Here is an 18,107-nt window from a genome sequence, read left to right as displayed (position 1 = left end):
TCTGCTTTGGCAGAACCAAATCAGCTGCCGGGCTGGAATTAAAAAAAGAAAAAGTTGCCTAGCACTACCAGAGTTGTAGAATACAGTCTGAAGTAAGAATCTGGTAAAGGAAAGCGGCATTAACCACCGCTGTACAGGGCACATTTGGTCAGTAGCTCAGGGCTAGTTTTGCACGGAGAAGGGGAATTGGTGGGAAATCTGCTAAGAAAGGCTATGACTTCAGGAGTTCTCTGGGCAGGTTTTTACCTTGGATCATCTTTCCAATAAGGGACGGCAGATCAAGGGAGATTAAAAGGCTTAAATTAAGAAAAAAGAAAAATATTGGGCACAGTTTGACAAAGGTTGGGTAAAATGACTTTGCATTTATTTGGCTAAACATAAAAACCAAAAACCAACTCCGAACAAGCCAGTAAAGCGCGTGTGTGCGCACACACACAGAGAAACCAATACAGTTAATATTGATTGAGAGGAGACATCCCAAGGCACCCTAGTGAAAGGAGCAATGCACCACCCCGGTGTGTGTCAAGTATGATAGCATCCCATCCTGCTAAGATAACAAAACTCACGTGACTCCCGTCTTGGTGCCCTAGAGTCACTCAACTTGGGATAGCATTAATGGAAAGCCTCACTTTCCCCCTAGCAATCTGAACCACCACATCCTTTAGCTCAATTCGTATCCCAGCATAAAACCTTATCCTGCAGCGTTTTCGTAACAAGGTAAGTGACGTTTCAGTGAACGGAAAAACTAAAAGAAAATCTGGAATTTAAAACGAATTCCCCAAACCACATTGTTCCATTTATTTGAGTTGGAAAAATCTAAGCATTGATCTCATCCCAAGAAGAAACAAAACAGAACAACTGTTCCGGTCGAGCTTTATGCAAGTGGCAGCATTTTAGATGAGTTACAAAACTGTCCAGTTTTACATAGTTGGTTACCCTCTTGTGACAGACAACGTATTGCTGAGAACATTCTCCTTCTCTCTCTCTCTCTATGGCTTTCTAGGAGTCAAACAGCAGCAAGGTGAACACGTGCTCCATGGACCTGACACAAACGAAGAGTTGAAAAGACAGGTTCTGTCCCCTCGCTGGACAAGCTACACCCCATTCTGTATAGGAAAGGAAGGCAGGGGATCTGAACACAGTTAAAAGTCACAAGAAACAACCTAACGGGGGGGGGTCTGCATACAGGCTTCCTGAACAAGGTCCCCACCCCAGCATGTTCCATACATATTTTACAAAAAGAGGAGGGAAAGAATATGTTAGAAGCATTAACTGCACTAGCACATGCTTCGAGTTACAGATGGACCCTAATCACACCTTCTACAGTGGGCCAGGTTTTAAATGATTTTGTTAAGAAGTGTTATGGGGTTAAACTCTTTAACAGACATGTTCCACTTTCCCTCCAGGAGCCTGAATGACTTTCTTCTGAAGCCCCAATTCATGTGCTGTTGAACGTCGCTATCACAGCTTCTTAGAGTCCAACCAATCGCACCAGAAGTGCTGCTCATACCCAGCCTTTGCCTGCAAATATCTGCTGCTTCACCTTTTAGTGTCACTCCTCTGCCATCCTTCCTGTCCCATGTGGAAAGGCATTTGCAGTGGCTTGCCTTCAAAGCCAGCCGCCATATGCATGAGATCAGAGATCGCTCGAAGCCGCATCTCATATGGTTTTGCAGAAATTGACCCATATGGATCTAGTGGTATCAAGTTCCATTTAATGTAGCAAATTCTCCACGGAGATCGATCTCGTAGTGGGGGAGAAACAAAAACTTCTCCCATTTGTCTATGCTGCCACTTCCTCCGTAGGGACTGATTCTAACCAGCCCCGTCCGACACTTATTAGCAGCTGTTCCAGTGTGTAGGTAAGGCTCAGTAGAAACGCACGGAATGAAACAGTCAAGTGATTATGATGAGGTAACACCCAGGGAAACCCAGCCTGTCCCTCACCAATCATCAGAGGGAACTTTGCTATGCCGAGAGTACATTACACTGTGCAGATGAAGGATTTCTGGCACTCAGCTATGTGCGGCAACAGACGTGAAGTGTGCCAGGGTGTGGGCTTCATGCAATGATGCCGTCTCTCTAAAAGCCATGATAAACACACTGATTTGGGATTGGAGCTTCTATTTTAATTTGCAAAATGCAAGGAGGAAGCAGGGATTGTTAGGTACAAGAAACAGTTTTGATATTCCTAGTTACAGGCCAACAACATGCCCTGGCTGCACAAGTGACCCCACCCCATGCAGTAGCTTCCCTGTGCAGGATGTAGGAGTGACTGGACACCATAAATACTGTTATTATCCAAAGCCACAGAATACTGTTCACACCCTGTGTCTAACGTGACCTGTGCTGCCCTGCCTAAAGTTTGCGATCAGGTGAGGAAATAGACTTAAGTATCTGCTGAAGGAGGGCGTGTCTACAAGGAGTGACAGTGAGCAGGAGTGTTACAGATGTCTGCCACCACTCAGATGCCGAGAAATTAAGAATCGTTTGCATCTCACCATTGTGGTGCCACCTCAGAACAACGCAAGTGCTCACCCTATAGCGGCTAAAACCTTCCCAGAGCCATGGCCATCCCTGCTGGGAGGAATCACTCACACTGGGAAACTAAAAAACTTTCCTTCCCCTTTGCCAGCTCTGGCCTTATGGGAAACATAGGAGTGGGGGAAGAATCAGTTTGACCAAGCCTGGTGGAGGTTGAGAGTCTATGCCAAGCCCCAAAGGTGGCGTTTCACAGAACAGTTGATAGAACTTTGAGGAAGTAGCAGCCCCTTTTACGTACAGGGTGGTCACGTTCGATAGCTGTGTGTCACTACGTAGGATGGCTTTGGCATCTGCCTTTTAATCTGCACAGAATCATTGTTTCCTTGGATTGTATGTCGCGGGTTTTAACACCCGCAGACTTTGACCATACAATTCTTAATCTGACCTTGCTGTCTGTTTGCAACATTCAAGGAAGCGCTTTCTAAACAGGAGATGGCAAGGCGAGCTCGAGCGCCAATGCAATGTTGGGAGTTTCACAGCTGTAGATACGGCAGCTCCACCCCCTGGATGCTGGCTTCCATGATAGAGTGCGTTCCAACAAGACCCACAACCTGCCTGCCCAAAGGACTTCCCTTGGGCACACGCTGTGCAGGGTCTCAACGTTTGATGCTGTGCTACAGATCTTACCGAGGGGCGCTTAAAGCGCAATATAAACATTTATTACATAGTTAATAGCAAAGTGTCATTGGACCAGAATTTCAAACGAACAGGGGTTATCGGTTAAAATTAAAAACAGTGGCAGTTTCCTTTTATGCAATTTCTGCGACCTCAAGAAACAGCTAACGGACAGAGGTACCTGCAATTAATGCACAAATGATTTGACACCTATGTGAGAACATCACTCTTCACTAGGGTAACATATCCCAGCATTTATCCATGTGCACATCAAAACAGACAGAGAATTGACCACAAACATTCTGCCTAGCTCTCTTAGAAGGGTCTTCACCTCCTCGATAGGAGAGAGGTCACAGCTCTCCATTCCTTAGCACACAATAATGTAAACCAATACGGACCCGTGCAAAGCAGAGCACCCAGCGTGGATGTTTGGACAGACAGTAATGTGTGGCACAGCACAGACTGGGGGGGGGGTGTGAAGGCAGGAAGAGGACCTTTCTGAAGGAGCAGGCATATTTGTTATTGCCTAGCTGAGCGTACGTGCACACAAACACACAACCCACGTCTGGAAAGAAGAGGTGATACTCTTCCCGCAAACAGCAGCTGCTAGGCAAAATGAGGTTCTTCGTCTGAGATTTAGCGATGCTCCTAGATTTCTGTGTGGCAGATAGAACACTAAGACAGAATCAGGTATAGAGTTGTATCCGCTGTGCAGGTTTACCAGACTTTACAGAACAGCGTGGGATCCATTCTATGGTGGTGAAGGTTCTCAGATGGTGGATTTCCCACACAGGAGACACGAGGCATCTTTCCACTATGCAACATTGGGAACCTCAGCTAAAAGAAGCAAGATCAAGACACAGAGCTGGGCAGGTTCTTATTGGTTCCAGTACAGTATGGGCATCTCTTTAGAATTAAAAAAAACAGCTCCTCTACACGACCGCTTCCTGCACTGTCTCCAGTTCGCACCATCTGAGGACCTGGCACTTCCATCATTCAAGAGGTTCAGCAGCAATGGAGAATCCTGCCTTGGGGCAATAAAGGCAGCAATGGGTCAAAGCAGCAGACAGACAAAAGGGTCTGATTAACTGTTCTCCCCACGCCCACCTGTTTGACTGAGGTTTCAGGGCGAGGGCTTCAGTGCCACTCTCTTTAAAATATTTTTTTTTAAAAAAAAATAAAACCCTCTTTTCTCTTGGAAACCATTGGAATGTAAACAATAAAAAAGGGGCTGGGGAAAGGGAGAATGTTAGAGTGTGCTTCCCGGACAATAGCCCTTGCACAGAGCGGATGGTGCCTCTTGGAGGGTCGTCAGCAGCCACGTTACCATTGCTCTCGCGTTTAAAGTTCCCCGTGGGTTAGGAGCTGGAATTCGGCAGTCAGTGATTCAGTGACTAGTCCTCCTCGTCCTCGCTGATGTCATAGGCGATGGCAGATTGGTTCCTGGAGAGGTTGGCCGGTGAGGAAGGAGGGGTCTTGGTGGAGAAGGGCCAGCGGAAGGAGGGAGAGGGGGAGCGCTCATGTGTCGGGCTGCTGCTAGGGCTCTGCTTTGGGCTGATAGCCTGCAACATCCGGCCTTTGCCCTCCTTCAGCATGTGTTTCTAGCGAGGGGAGGGAAACAGGAGGGAGATTAACCACGTGGCTGGTGGCATGTTTGAAGGCGATGGGAATGGGTGATAGTTATATGAACCCTATGGGAAAAACTCCACTTGCATGGGCACAAACGTAGCTGTAGCTGGACAGGCTCAGTGTCACATCACTTCAGGCACCTACAGCGTACAGCCGTAGGGGGCTGGGTAACAGAACAGGGAGCAGTTTCACCACTAGGCGCTAAGTTCAAATCAATGGCTGAAAGTTACCACCCCCCCATGGCTACTTGGTTACATATGTAAAGCAAGTTGGAGGTGTCAGTCCAACTCTCGGGGAAATCGGTGTTCTGAATACAAACACACTGTGGCAGCTGGCACTAAGTGGTCATCTCAGACAGGCCAAGGATAAGTGATCCTTGAAGACTGAGCTACCTTTGCCTCTAGCAGGGCCCCCCTTAGCACATGGCTGATGGAGATGGTCTGGGAGGGAAGCTGGCACTGCACCCAGTGCTGTGGTTAGCTAGAGGACTTCCCTTTGCAGGGCTATCGCAACAGCATCTCCCAGAAGCGTTAAAGTTTATCAGGACGCTTTCTGAAACCCCCTCCCGCCCTGTTTTTATTCCCCATCTCCAGGGTGAGCTTGTTACCAGTGCTCCTTCCGGTCCAAACATCTCCAGGAAGTTGCCGATGAATTCCCGGGATTTCTCCTCCCATTTTTGAATGAGGTCAATGCTCTTTTCCTCCACTTTCTGGACAAACTCCTTCGATTTCTCCTCCACGTCCTTTACCCTCTTTTTCACCTTGTCCACACGTTCCTGCAGGTGATATTTCTTCTCCTGCAGAAGCAAACGATGCAGGGGGAAGGATTAGGACATTGAGTGCTTAGATTTTCACCTGTCCCACAGTAATTACTCTTACTTTTTACGATTTAAAGAGGTGAAGATAATTTGCTGATAATAGTATAAGCGAACAGCACTGGCCCTATTGCTGAGCAGCCAGAGGCTCCTGGACACACACTAGTAGCTACGGCAGGGAATGGATGATGTTTCAATCAAAAACACAAAACGACACCCTGCAACCTCTGTCTGCAATGTTCACAGCCCAGTACGCAACCAGGAGTGTTCTGATGCAGTCACATGGCTGGCTGATGGAAACAGACAATTTCACAAAAAGATTTTGATTGCCACTTTGTTGGCGTTGAGTCTTCTGTGCAGAATTTCAAGGGGGAAAATGAGCTGACAAGATCCTATGATAAAGTAAAAAGCAAATACTGGCGCAGTGTGTGTGACTGGTTAGCCCTGCAGATTTATATTGCAGCCACTCCCCGAGGCCTGGGTCAGGATCAGGCTCCCACTGTGTTCGGTGCTGCACACGCATGCAGTAAGAGACAGTCCCTGCCCGGGTGGATTTACAGTCTAATGCATTGAGACTCACGTTTATGAAGCTGACGTTCAGCTCCTTGGCAGTGTATCCCCTCTGCAGGTTCCGTCGGGCATAGACATCATAGTCTCGTACAATCCGGGTGATGATATCTGATGTGGAGATCCCTTCCGTCCTCTGAGTTGGTGCAAACATGCCTGAGAGCAGGGGAATTGAACCCAGGACAGGTGTAGGTCAGATGGAAGTGAGGAGCTGCTACTGACTCTCAGTACACAAGCTGGGGTATTTCACAGATTCTTGAAGATCATACCCTACTTTATAAAAAATATAGAATAAGGCCAATTGGGAAAAATATATATTTCCCAATTGGCCTTGTTCTATATTTTGACCCTTGAAAACTGTCCAGTTCTGGTGTCCACAATTCGTGAAGAACGGTCAAAAACTGGAGAGGGTTCAGAGAAGAGCCACGAGAAGGATTAAAGGATTGGAAAGTATACCTTATACTGCGGGACTGAAGGAGCTCAAGCTATGTAGCTTATCAAAGAGCAAGTTCAGGGGTGATTTGATCAGTCTAAGTACCTACATGGAGAACAGAAATCTGACTGTAAATGGCTCTTCAGTCTAGCAGACCAGATCCAATGGCTGAAGTTGAAGCTAGAGAGAGACTAGAACTCAGGTGAATTTTTTTTAACAGTGAGAGGAGTTAACCACTGGAACAGTTCACCAAGGAGTGTGGGGGATTTTCCATCCCTGGCCATTTTTAAATCAAGATGGAATGTTTTTCTAAAAGATCTGCTCCTGTTCAACCACAGCAACTGGACTTGAAGTAGGAATTAATTCAGGGGAGTCCTCTGGCCTGTGTTCTGGAGGAATCCAGGCTAGATGATCACAGTGGTCCCATCTGCGCTCATCTACGCAAACAGCTCAGCAATACCACCAGGCCTGAAACCTGCACTCAGAAGAACCTGCGGTGTGAGCCAGTGAAGTCTACGGGGCAGCACAGTGGCATGAAGGTCAGCCAGCTACAGTGGCTGGACCAAGGCTGCAGAGTGCAAGTCAAGGGTACATTTCCATGGGTTTCTTTTACCTTGTGCAGGTTGACTCCTCGGTTGCCCAAAGGTACTGATTCCATAAAGGATGTAGGGAGACTAAGCCATGTCTCCAACACATATCACTTAATGCACCCAAAAAAAAAAGCGTGACCTTCAGCCTTGGAGAACCTAACATGTCTAATAAAAGGTCAGGTTGCTGGCAGCAAAAACTTTGTTTTCCTTCCCATGAAAATGACCCATCAAAGTGTATTGTGCAGCCAGCTGACTGGATGGGAATCTGGGTGTGTCACTGACCGAGTGACCCCTGAGTGCTAAATAGCCTGCTGGAAGGTTCGCTCAGATTCTCCACCCATCCCTCCTTTATTGGATCTCTACAGTTCTTTAGTATAAAACTGAGAGGGGGAAGCTGATCAAAAGCTGGACTCTAAATGAAGAGGAACATTGTTACTGGGCTACGAGGATGAGTTAGAGAATAGACTAAAGGGTAACAATCACCTGGAAAAGAGAATGTTTCTAAGAAGTGTACTTGGCTGGTTGGTTTGTACTCAGTTCTCTTTGATATTGCCAGAGATGTGTTGTATTCAGGGAGTCTCCGGCACTGAATTTATGATACTGTGCTTAGGATACCAGCCCATCCTCATGGAATGGGCTGAGAAGTGGCAAAGGGAGAAAGATTGAGAGGATGCTGCCTTTGTCTGAATACAAACAGGACAGGTAACCATGTTTGCGGCTGGAGGTTTGTCACAGTAGGACAAGAGTCAAGGATAGCGTGATTTTCCCATAGGTCCATGACTTTTCTCTTTTCACGCTACTGTGGCGGCTCCTTTTCCTGTGGGACTGGGCCCAGTGCCCTGAAGTTGGCATTGCACCCTGGTGCACCAGGCTGCAGTGCTGCTCCAGTTTGGCCCGTCCGACCCTCTGTCCCAACAGGGTGTTGGTCCCAGTCTCGTAGGACAGGAACTGCAGGGTGAGTGTGGGGTGGGCTCTCTCTCCAACCCACTCCCCCTCCCAGGTACTCCTCTTCTCACCCAGCCAGGATTAAGGTATCGGTGTTGCTCTGGGTTGCTGGTGCTCCCGGGGCAGGGCAAGAAGAGGGGCATTTTTTTAAATAAAAAAAACAGGGAGCAGTCACCCAGGCTTCTTACTAAATCCACCGTGACTGCTCTGTGCTTTGAGACAAAAATGCCAAGACAAATTTGCAGTCCTACCCATGACACCGAGTACGAAAGTATCGCAGTACGAAAGGTTTACATTAATTTAAGCCCAACAGATGTGAAAACTGTACCCTGCATTTTGCTTTTTTAGACCGGTGCCATTTTTAACCAAGAGATGAGGTGCACTTGCTATTTCTAGAATGGAGGCTGAGGGATACAACTGTGGGTCACTTATTTTGCTAGCTATTAGACAAAAAGCATACCTAAAGGATGTATCAGGAAAGAGTAGATCCATCACACCAGGACTAATGAACTAAGAGTGACCATGGTGTTAGAGGTGCTGGATTAGACCTTTGAGACCCAGGGCTTCTATTCACTCCATGTGTCACAGGAAAAGCCCTGCCAATGTGGTGCAAGCCTAGCATGGAAGAATCAAACTTTTAGGCACTCCAATCCCACAGCAAAGGGAGCAGTAAAAGAACCTGGATAGAAGTGAGATCAGTCTCCCTAGACACTCAATCCTTGCCAAGCTGGACAGTAACCATAACAATGTTTTTGCCATCACCCCTGCCTCAAGATCCAGCAGCTAGTGCTAGATGGTAAAGGTTACAGGTCACCACCATGACTTATGCCTCACCTGCTTCTTTTATGTGCTTATAAACATCATCACTCCCAGCAGAAGAGTATGGGATGTCATCATGGGCAACAAAGTCAATCTGGGAGTTGAAGAAAAGAGTTAGAATAAATCTTTCCTTGAATCCACAGAAGGTACCTTTTTATCTAATGACCAAGTAATGGTTAATTACTTACTGCTTAGCACCTGTGTACAGGAACAGGGCTAGCAAAGCAATGAGGAATGTCAATGGGCTTTGCTTTAGAAACAAGGTTAACCCTCCACAGCTGAGCCCTCCTGAGCAACCCCAGACAAGCCTGTGAGTGCATGCCAAGGAAAAAGGCAACTGGAGTAAGAAGCAAATGGCAGTTTCAAGCTTCAAACAGCGTCATAAACCGAGCAAACTGTTGGCCTGAGAGCAGCAGCTTGTTGCCAGCAGAGGGCAATATCTGATGTCCAGAGGAAGGTGAGAAAGCTCCTTAGTGCATCTGGCTGTAAATTCCTTCCTGACCCCTGCAGCAAATAAGCAAGTGTCCTGAAGCAGGAGATTTGATTCACCTTCTCTCAATCTACACAACCACAAGTGTTACTACTGGCTACTACAGCCCCCTTTTAAAGCCAATCATGGTATTTACCTCTCTAAACTCCTGCTAGTGGAACTGCACCCATGGGCGTTACTTGTTTTGCATTTACCTGCCACTAACTTTGAGTAACGCCTTGTTCTCATATTAGGGAACAGAAAAAAGAAGGCCTCACTATGATTGACCCGCCATGGACCTGGCCTCCTCAGATTTTGACAGTACCGGCCACTACAGGCTATCTCAGCTCAGGCCCTTAACCTCCTTAGAAATAAACATGGTCCGTTACACCAACTCATTGCACACACTAGGACATGTAACACGAGGGCTGCTCTACCACAGGCCGTGCTGGCACGAATGACCAGAGGAAAATACAGCAGTTACTCGGAATCCTGTACTGCAGGTGTGTGGAGGAGCATGGTAGTTACAAGCGCACGTGCAGCACAATCGCCCGATTGTCTGAAAGCCCCTGGCAGCTCTACTGCTGTGTCTTACCTGGTGCTCTGCCAGGAACTCCGGGGTGAGGGTCCATGGTGCGTTTCTCACCACTTCATCCACGTAGCGGCAGTGCTGCACCGCGTCGTAACGCTCGCTTTCGTTCATCACCGTGAAGCCTTTGAGGTTATGGGTCAGCTCATCGCTGCAGACTGCAGTCACAGGCACAGAGCAAAGGTGAGTTCTGTTAGTCTCCTGAATACCCACCCTGACCCCCTCCACTACCTGACTCCACCGTCTGCCCCGTGCAGCACGAGAGAACTCTGTGCCAAGACCCTGGCAGATCTTCCAAGCTAAGTGGGCTCAGCAGTTACAGCTCAAGCGCCACAAGAGATGTTGGCGATTCAGGAAGAGAACCCAGCACTCAACTCCCAGTCTACAGCTCTAACCAGTAAGGCAAGGGTTCGCAAACTTAGAATCACAGAATATCAGGGTTGGAAGGGACCTCAGGTGGTCATATAGTACAACCCACTGCTTTGCGACTCTCGTCTAACAACAAAAATTATTACATGACCCCAGGAGCGTGGATCAAAGCCTGAGCCTGCCCAAGTCCCGTTGCTCCAGGCAGGGGAGCCAAAGCTGAAGCCCAAGGGCTTCAACCACAGGTGGGGGGCCTGTAACCTGAGCCCCACCACCCAGGGCAGAAGCTCTGGGGCTTTGGCCCTGGGCCCCAGCAAGTCTAAGGCCAGCCCTGGCAACCCCATTAAAATGGCATCCTGACCCACGGTCGGAGAACTGCTGCAGTAAAGCAAAGGCTTGAAGGTGGAGGGGGGGAAGAGAGCACGTTACGGAGGCAAGGAAGCCTCTCAAATCAATTCCACTGATTTCCACACACGGTGAAGAACACAGTATTATTATGCGAAATTGGTCAGTTGACTGGCTGGTAACTCTTCATCCCAGACCCTCAAGGGCTCTGGAACTCATGCTGCTTGGAGAAAGAAAAGATGAATACAGAAAAGTCAACTTTCCTTCAGAAGCTACCAGTGTTCTTCCTCTTCGGGCATCAGCACTGGGAGCACAGGGCAGCCCTATGGACCACAACTAGGTGGGGCACAGAAGCGCCTCACTTACACAGGGGATGACTTGGGTCCAGAACCCTGACATCTAGCAAAGAAACATCAGAACCAAACAGATTCCTAAATTTAGAAACGAAGCCAAAACCCATCTGACCAAATCAGACTAGAACAGAATGGGTTCATAGCAAATCATCCAATTAGTCCAATTACCAGGCTCATTAAACCACGTGAAATAAAATCAACAATTTTTTTTATTAACTCTATGTAATAATTTGGGAACAGGCCAATTTCAACTGATATATTGCTGCTTCAGCCGAACAGCTGATATAGGGAGGGTGAAATCACTCCCTGCTTGAAGCTAATGTTGAGACTATGCACACAGAAGAACAGTTTCTTATTCTTCAACTGCTCCTGTTCTCCAAACGGATGCTCAGAACGTCCCTTTATATTCTGGTAGCATTTCTTGACACAAATTTAGATCAAAGGTTAGACTAACTTGGTCAGAATAGAAAGTAGTTCCCACCTTTAAAAAAAAAAAAAAAAATCAATTCTGGAGTTCCATTTTTATAGCCAGGCCCATTTGCACTGTATACAATTCAGTACTGAAGAGGATGAGATTACAGTGTGGCTGCCCTTTGAGCTGCCAGGCACAGCGTAAGATGCTGAGAGTGGGAGACTGCAAAGGAAACTACAGGTTGCAATCCTACCTTTGGCAAGGCAAACTATTCCTGTAAGGCTGCCAAGTCAAGAGACCTCTCCTTACCTCCCACAATGAGATATGTGTTCGGGAAGAGGTTCTTTGCCTGCATCAAGGCCCGGGCGTGTCCAGAGTGAAACAAGTCAAATATCCCATCAGCGTAAACCCTGACTGGTCGATCCACTGAGCACAAAAACAAACAGACGTTATTCATGGAGAGCCATTCCTGGGGAAAGCATTTGCTGGCTGCACCTTACTGCGTGGGTCTGAAGACCTAGTGAGAGGAATTTGGTTGTACGTGTTTTTATAGAAACAATTGTCAGAATGTGGAGCTGTAGCCAGAAAAGGTTTGAGAAGGGAAATTGCTGGTTTGTTTCCGTTAGGAGTCAGTGCATGGGGGTGCCCAGACTAAGCGTGGAATGACATTCACAGACAGACTTAAAACCTAAAGTGCCCTGCTTGGTGTGCTCATGGGGCTAAGTGCAGCTGCCCCGGGAGGTGCACACAGCAAAAAGGGAAACCTGGGGAAAATGCAAACATGGGACAGCCTTATTTTGGCAATTAATTGATCTTTGATTATTAGCAGGTAAATAGGCCCAATGGTCTGTGATGGGATGTTAGATGGGGTGGGATCTGAGTTACTGCAGAGAATTCTTTCCTGGGTGCTGGCTGGTGAGTCTTGCCCACATGCTCAGGGTTTATCTGATTGCCATATTTGGGTTCTGGAAGGAATTTTCCTCCAGGGCAGATTGGCAGAGGCCCTGGAGGTTTTTCGCCTTCCTCTGCAGCATGGGGCACGGGTCACTTGCTGGAGGATTCTCTGCACCTTGAGGTCTTTAAACCATGATCTGAGGACTTCAATAACTCAGACATAGGTTAGGGGTTTGTTACAGGAGTGGGTGGGTGAGATTCTGTGGCCTGTGTTGTGCAGGAGGTCAGACTAGATCAGGGGTAGGCAACCTATGGCATGGAAGCTGATTTTCAGTGGCACTCACACTGCCTGGGTCCTGGCCATCTATCCAGGGGGCTCTGCATTTTAATTTAATTTTAAATGAAGTTTCTTAAGAATTTTAAAAACCTTACTTACTTCACATACAATGATAGTTTAGTTATATATTATAGACATATAGAAAGAGATCTTCTAAAAATGTTAAAATGTACAACCGGCACGCAAAACCCCAAATGAGAGTGAATAAATGAAGACGCGGCACACCACTTCTGAAAGGTTGCCTACTCCTGGACTAGATGATCATAATGGTCCCTTCTGACCTTAAAGTCTATGAGTCTATGAATCCAACAATGTCATCCTACAGGAATCAAAATGCGTCATGTCAATGTTCTGCTCAACAACCAACTACCAATGGGTGACTAGCCGAAGATATTTCATGGGTTTGTGTTACGTTCGCCTAGCAGGCTCCTGGAGGAAATTCTGAGATCTGCCCAATTCCCCCCATACTCCATGGTGAACCTCACTACTATAGCTGCTGTCCTCCAATTCTGAAAGAATGGCCAATGAGAATTCCTGCTCAGCATGACTCGTAAATCAACCAGGCAGCGCTATTACTGAGCCAAGCTTTAGTTCCTGCTGCCAAGAAATGCAAAGCTGCACTGAAAATCATCTTGAGGCAGCACAAACCAGGCCTGCTAGGTCTTGGGGCTGTCATAATTTCATGGAGAAGCTAGTGCTGAATAAAGCTCTCCCCAGAGGCGGCCAGAAGGTTCAACTCCATTCAGATCAATGGCTACTCCATCTCTTAGTAAAGAGCAGCTCGTTTATTTCGATACTTGAGCTCACACATGCCTAACTTTCACCCACTGTTTCACATTCAGCCTAAAGAATATTCGGGAGCCCATCTACTACTAAAACCACAATACACTTCTTAACCTCCACTTTTCCAGGCCAACACAGGACTCTCGCTCACAGCTGTGGGACACTTCAGCCATCTCAGAAGTCAGACACATGACTCTCTGGGCCAATCTAAGCCAGACAGACAAGTCTGAGCCAGAGGGAGGGCACCTGGCAGATAGGAAGTGAGACTCCTTCACGCATAGGGGGCAACATTTAAGAAGGTCTGAAGCTAAGGGTGGGAGAAGCAGATAAAGGGAGCAGCAGGAGAAGGGGACTAGGGGCCAGTGTAGGGGAAGAACACAGATGTACAGTAGTTGGGGACACTTATAGGGCATTGAAGGTGACACAGAGGCAGTCAAATTAAGGCAATAATATGAGTTTTGCTGGGAAGGGACAGATGTTAGATGATGCAGACGAGCTCTACAGCGAATGCTAAAAGACAGTAACAATTTATTACTTGCAGAGCCAATTTGATTGATCCTGAATGTGTTACATGGTTCCACAGAGAAACCGAAGAATCAGAGATTTGAGACCGCTAACCTCCATCTGTGGGCCAATACAGGCCTGGGCCCTTGCGTATGTATGTGAGAATGAGCATCTTGAACTTTTTCAAAGCATGGATCACAGACGACATGTTGGAAACCTGTGCACCAGTGTTTAGGCCAGTTTAGATTTAACTGTGCAAAGCCAGGGGGCTTCCAGAAATTCCCTTGGGAGACTGTTCAATAGGCCTTGACAGGTCACGAGATGAGTAAATCTCTTTAATGACTTTACTGCTATTTACAGAAAGAAGTGCAGTGCTTTCATTACAGCTACGAAGCTGGCACCATGCAGGGCTAGGTATGATCATGTACTTTGAACAGTCAGCATAGGAGCAGCAGAGGAATGCGGCCTCTAGCAGGGGTTACTAGCACTGCCATTCTCATGCTTCTGAACAAAAGCTTGGCCAGTGAGTAATGTACCATTCTACCTAGAGAAGCGACTGTAGAAATCGGCGCCCTTCTATTCCGCAGGGCAGATCTGCTGAGCATACTGAAATCGGCTATTGAACGAATGCTGTTGCATCCTCCAGCGTGCAGGCGGGGCACCATTACGGGTATTTGTTTTGCTCACACGTCGTATGCTTGGCACAAGACACGTGATTTTTTTTTTTTTAAATGCCTTTTGGCTTCTTTACTTGTCTAGCTGTTTAAGTTCTCAGTTGCCGCAAAGAAGAGGGTTAGCACTGATACTGCTCTACAGCAACTCCGGAAGGTGGCTACAAGCAATGTGAGTATTGAGGAGAACGTAAGCTCTTTGGCAGGATGTGTATGTATGGCTCCCAGAACAGAGGCCCCAGTCTCCAGCAGTCATGCAGCACAAGTAATGACAGTCTTAGGCCAGGTCTACACTGCGACTTTAAATCGGTTTAATGGCCGATATACCGATTTAACGCTGTATCCATTCACACGACGTCGTCATTAATATCGAGTTAAACGGCTCCTTAAATCGATTTCCTTCAACGTACATGCCTTTTGCAAGACCATTTGGTACTGAGCAAGGCATTGAAAGGCATTGCTCGAAGGCATGCATAAGACAAACCGACTGCTCATGCGGTGCTAATGTCAGGAGAAGATATCATCCATGTACCTTGTAAAACATCAGAATGAAATAGGGGCAGACCATGGTGATTTTGCTACTAGGCCAGGAGGGGGGAGTGGACGGAAGGGTATGCGACGAGATTTTTCAGCCGTCTGGCAAGCAGGAATTCTATCCCGCTACGAGCAACGCGCTGGCGGGGGGTGATGTAGGAAGTATCACACTTAGCAGCGATCGTAATATTAGAGCCATGCCGCTGTTGCGGGGTGTGAAAGAGGGGGGTTTGGGCTTTGCAGTTTCCTCTTAACAGGAGCAGGCATCTATAGATCACTGTGTATATGAAGGCGGAGAAGTCAAGAAAAAAAAAAATTTTTAAGCCTCACTTACCTCACGCGATGGACGTACGGGTATGCCGTACCTGCGTCTAGTGTGTGTGCCAGCACCAGCAACACAGCAACTAATATTTAACGAACAAAAATGCGCCTTGTTAAGAGATGACATGTGCTCGTAACGGTGGATAGTGTTACTATGTGATAAGAAGTTACTAGTCATTGCTCCCTGTAAAGTATCTTTCCAACTTATCACCGCTCTGGTTGCCTCCCCCAGTGCAGCCTGCACATTTCTCAGAATCCCTATATGCATCCACGAGGCGTGCTGTGTACGGCGAGAAGAAGAAAAACGCGAGTGAAATGTTCACGAGGAAATAATGAAGTTAACACGTTGTCAGCTTGAGAGGGATAAAACAGAATGATTGGACAGAGATGTGGTCGCAAGTACAGAATATGCCAGGTGAATGATCTGAGAGGGCTAGGCAGGAAACCAGCCGTTGGAAGACGAAGCAACGCTGGATCTGCTGCGTTCTCAAAACTGAATCTCACACCAACACATGTTAGCATTGCAGGAAGAAGCAGCAGCAGACGAGTGCGCTGCAGGCCCCTGTATCACCTCCGCTGCAAGCCCACGCCCCATATCTCCCCTCACCCAGGATACGTGTAAGAACGCGTGGGGCAGCTTCTGCACCGCCTACTCTCCACACCCCTGCGAGTTCTAGGAAAGGCTGAAATTACGCTACATGTGCTTAAATAGCCCATTTCCCTTCCCCCTCCCTTACACAGCGACACAGCAGCCAGGACACCTTCCTAATTCTCCTGCACTTTTTTATGTTCTTTGTAATAACAGAATATCATCGACAGGAGGGAGGAGTTGCTTACAGGAAATCTAGTAGGAAAAACTCATGATTTTTAAGCAGAATGCATACATTACTTATTAATGAATTAATAAATGATTTTTAAACGTACAGAACTTTTATTTCCTTCGCCAACCTTGTAATGAAAGGGGGAGGTGGGTTGCTTACACATGAATAAGTCATCAGTGCGAGTGTTCATCAAGGGGAAGCAACACAGATCAACCGTACGCCTGGGCCGTGCTGGATAACACTGTTGTTCCAAGCTTCTCTAGCGCAGCGTCCGCCAGGATGTGCCTTTCATAATGCAGCCTGGTCTCTGGCTGCTCGTATCGCGGCAGGCTGATATTGCCTCAGCCTCCCACCCAGCCCATAAATGTCTGCCCCCTTAGTTACTCAACAAAGATGTGGACCACAGCAGCAAGCACATAGCAGCGGGACATCTGGTTTGGCTGAGGTCTGAGCGAGTAAAGTAATGATCGCAAGCGACCTTTAAACCGGCCAAATGCATATTCTACCACCGATCCGGCACCTTGCTCAGCCTGTAGTTGAACAGACTCCTGACCACTGTCCAGGCTGCCAGTGTATGCTTCATGAGCCATGGCAACCAAGGGGTAGGCTGGGTCCCAGGAATATATAGGCATTTGTCGACATTCCTACGGTTAGTTTCTGATTGGGAAGTAATTCCCGCTTTGTTTTGTTATCACGCACCGTTTAAACAGACCTAGCGCTCCTGAGAGACGCAGCGTCATAGACACCTTCGACTGGCCATGCCACGTGATTGTGGGTGAAAACGTGCCGTGCTGGTCACACCAGTGCTTGCGCAACATTGAAAGTACCCCTTGCGGTTCAACGTTACTGGGTGCCCTGGTGTTACTGGGGCCAAGATAGGGATATGGTTCCATCTATGGCCCCACCACAGTTTCGGAAAACCCATTGCAGCGCAGAACCACGTCCACTATACACTGCACGTTTCCCAATCACAACCTCGTAGACAGCAGTATAACGATTGGCTTTGGACTACTTGCTCACTGCATCAGCGCCCACAGTAGATATGCCCAACTCCAAATGATTTCCGACATGACCGCGGTAGCTGTCTGGCGTTGCAGACTTCAGAAGGCGGGTATTGCACCGCGTTGCTCCACTGTGAGGGAACTGCTCTCATGTTGTTATATCGGCGTTTCAGGAGCAGGGAAAGCATGTCAGCAAAGTTCTAAGAAAGTGCTCTTATGCATTGCGACAATTTCGCAGCCAACTGCGGAATCGTGCCCCACACCGTCAAACAATAGCGGTTCCCCCAAGTCTTGTGCTTGTTCCCGGCTCAAATCGGTCGTTCAATGGGTAGTAGATGCCCCGTTATAGAGCAGTGCTCCAAAAGCTGGGCCAGCGGTTTGAGAAGCTTCTGCCTCCTCTCGTCATCGCTGTCCTCGATACGCTCAGCATAGCTGCCCTACCTCCTTCTATCCTGTCTTTGCAGGTCATTGTTCAGTATATCGTCAGCACGGAAGAGTACGCGAGGTGTTGACAACGGTCGAATACCGTTGTGTATTCTGCAGGATCCATGATGGCTGTTGCTATTGGCTGTTTGCGCAAGGCAGCATGTCCGCGAGAAAGTGTGGCCAAGAGGGTTGTCTGCTGCCTTCACAAAGTGGAGGGTGAGGCTGTACCCAGCACACACCGGGGCAATGTTTTATGCCCCATCAGGCACTGTGCCTCTAACACGGAAGTGGGAACTATGGGATAGCTGAGGAACAGCTACCCACA

The 18,107-nt window shown here is 47.7% G+C and overlaps 1 protein-coding gene across 3 annotated transcripts in view; it reads right to left on the bottom strand.

Moving 5' to 3' along the window:
• Window positions 1–5: 5 nt before the first annotated feature.
• PCYT1A (phosphate cytidylyltransferase 1A, choline) overlaps window positions 6–18,107 on the bottom strand; it is a 47,218-nt gene continuing 29,116 nt past the window's right edge. Inside the window, exons 4-9 of one of the 3 annotated variants that reach the window (XM_075068330.1) lie at window positions 11,800–11,916; window positions 10,021–10,172; window positions 8,972–9,050; window positions 6,183–6,325; window positions 5,396–5,584; window positions 6–32 (exon numbers count right to left, since the gene is read on the bottom strand). In XM_075068330.1, coding sequence (XP_074924431.1) covers window positions 21–32; window positions 5,396–5,584; window positions 6,183–6,325; window positions 8,972–9,050; window positions 10,021–10,172; window positions 11,800–11,916 — 692 coding nt within the window. In that variant the 3' untranslated portion in view covers window positions 6–20. Of the gene's footprint in view, window positions 33–342; window positions 4,761–5,395; window positions 5,585–6,182; window positions 6,326–8,971; window positions 9,051–10,020; window positions 10,173–11,799; window positions 11,917–18,107 lie in introns of those variants that run through there. The other 2 variants (XM_075068329.1, XM_075068331.1) reach the window with 2 other exon arrangements.

Source organism: Chelonoidis abingdonii, chromosome 8, assembly GCF_003597395.2.
Source record: "Chelonoidis abingdonii isolate Lonesome George chromosome 8, CheloAbing_2.0, whole genome shotgun sequence".
Taxonomy (NCBI): Eukaryota; Metazoa; Chordata; order Testudines; family Testudinidae; genus Chelonoidis; species Chelonoidis abingdonii.
This window is presented reverse-complemented; position numbering and strand designations above follow the sequence as displayed.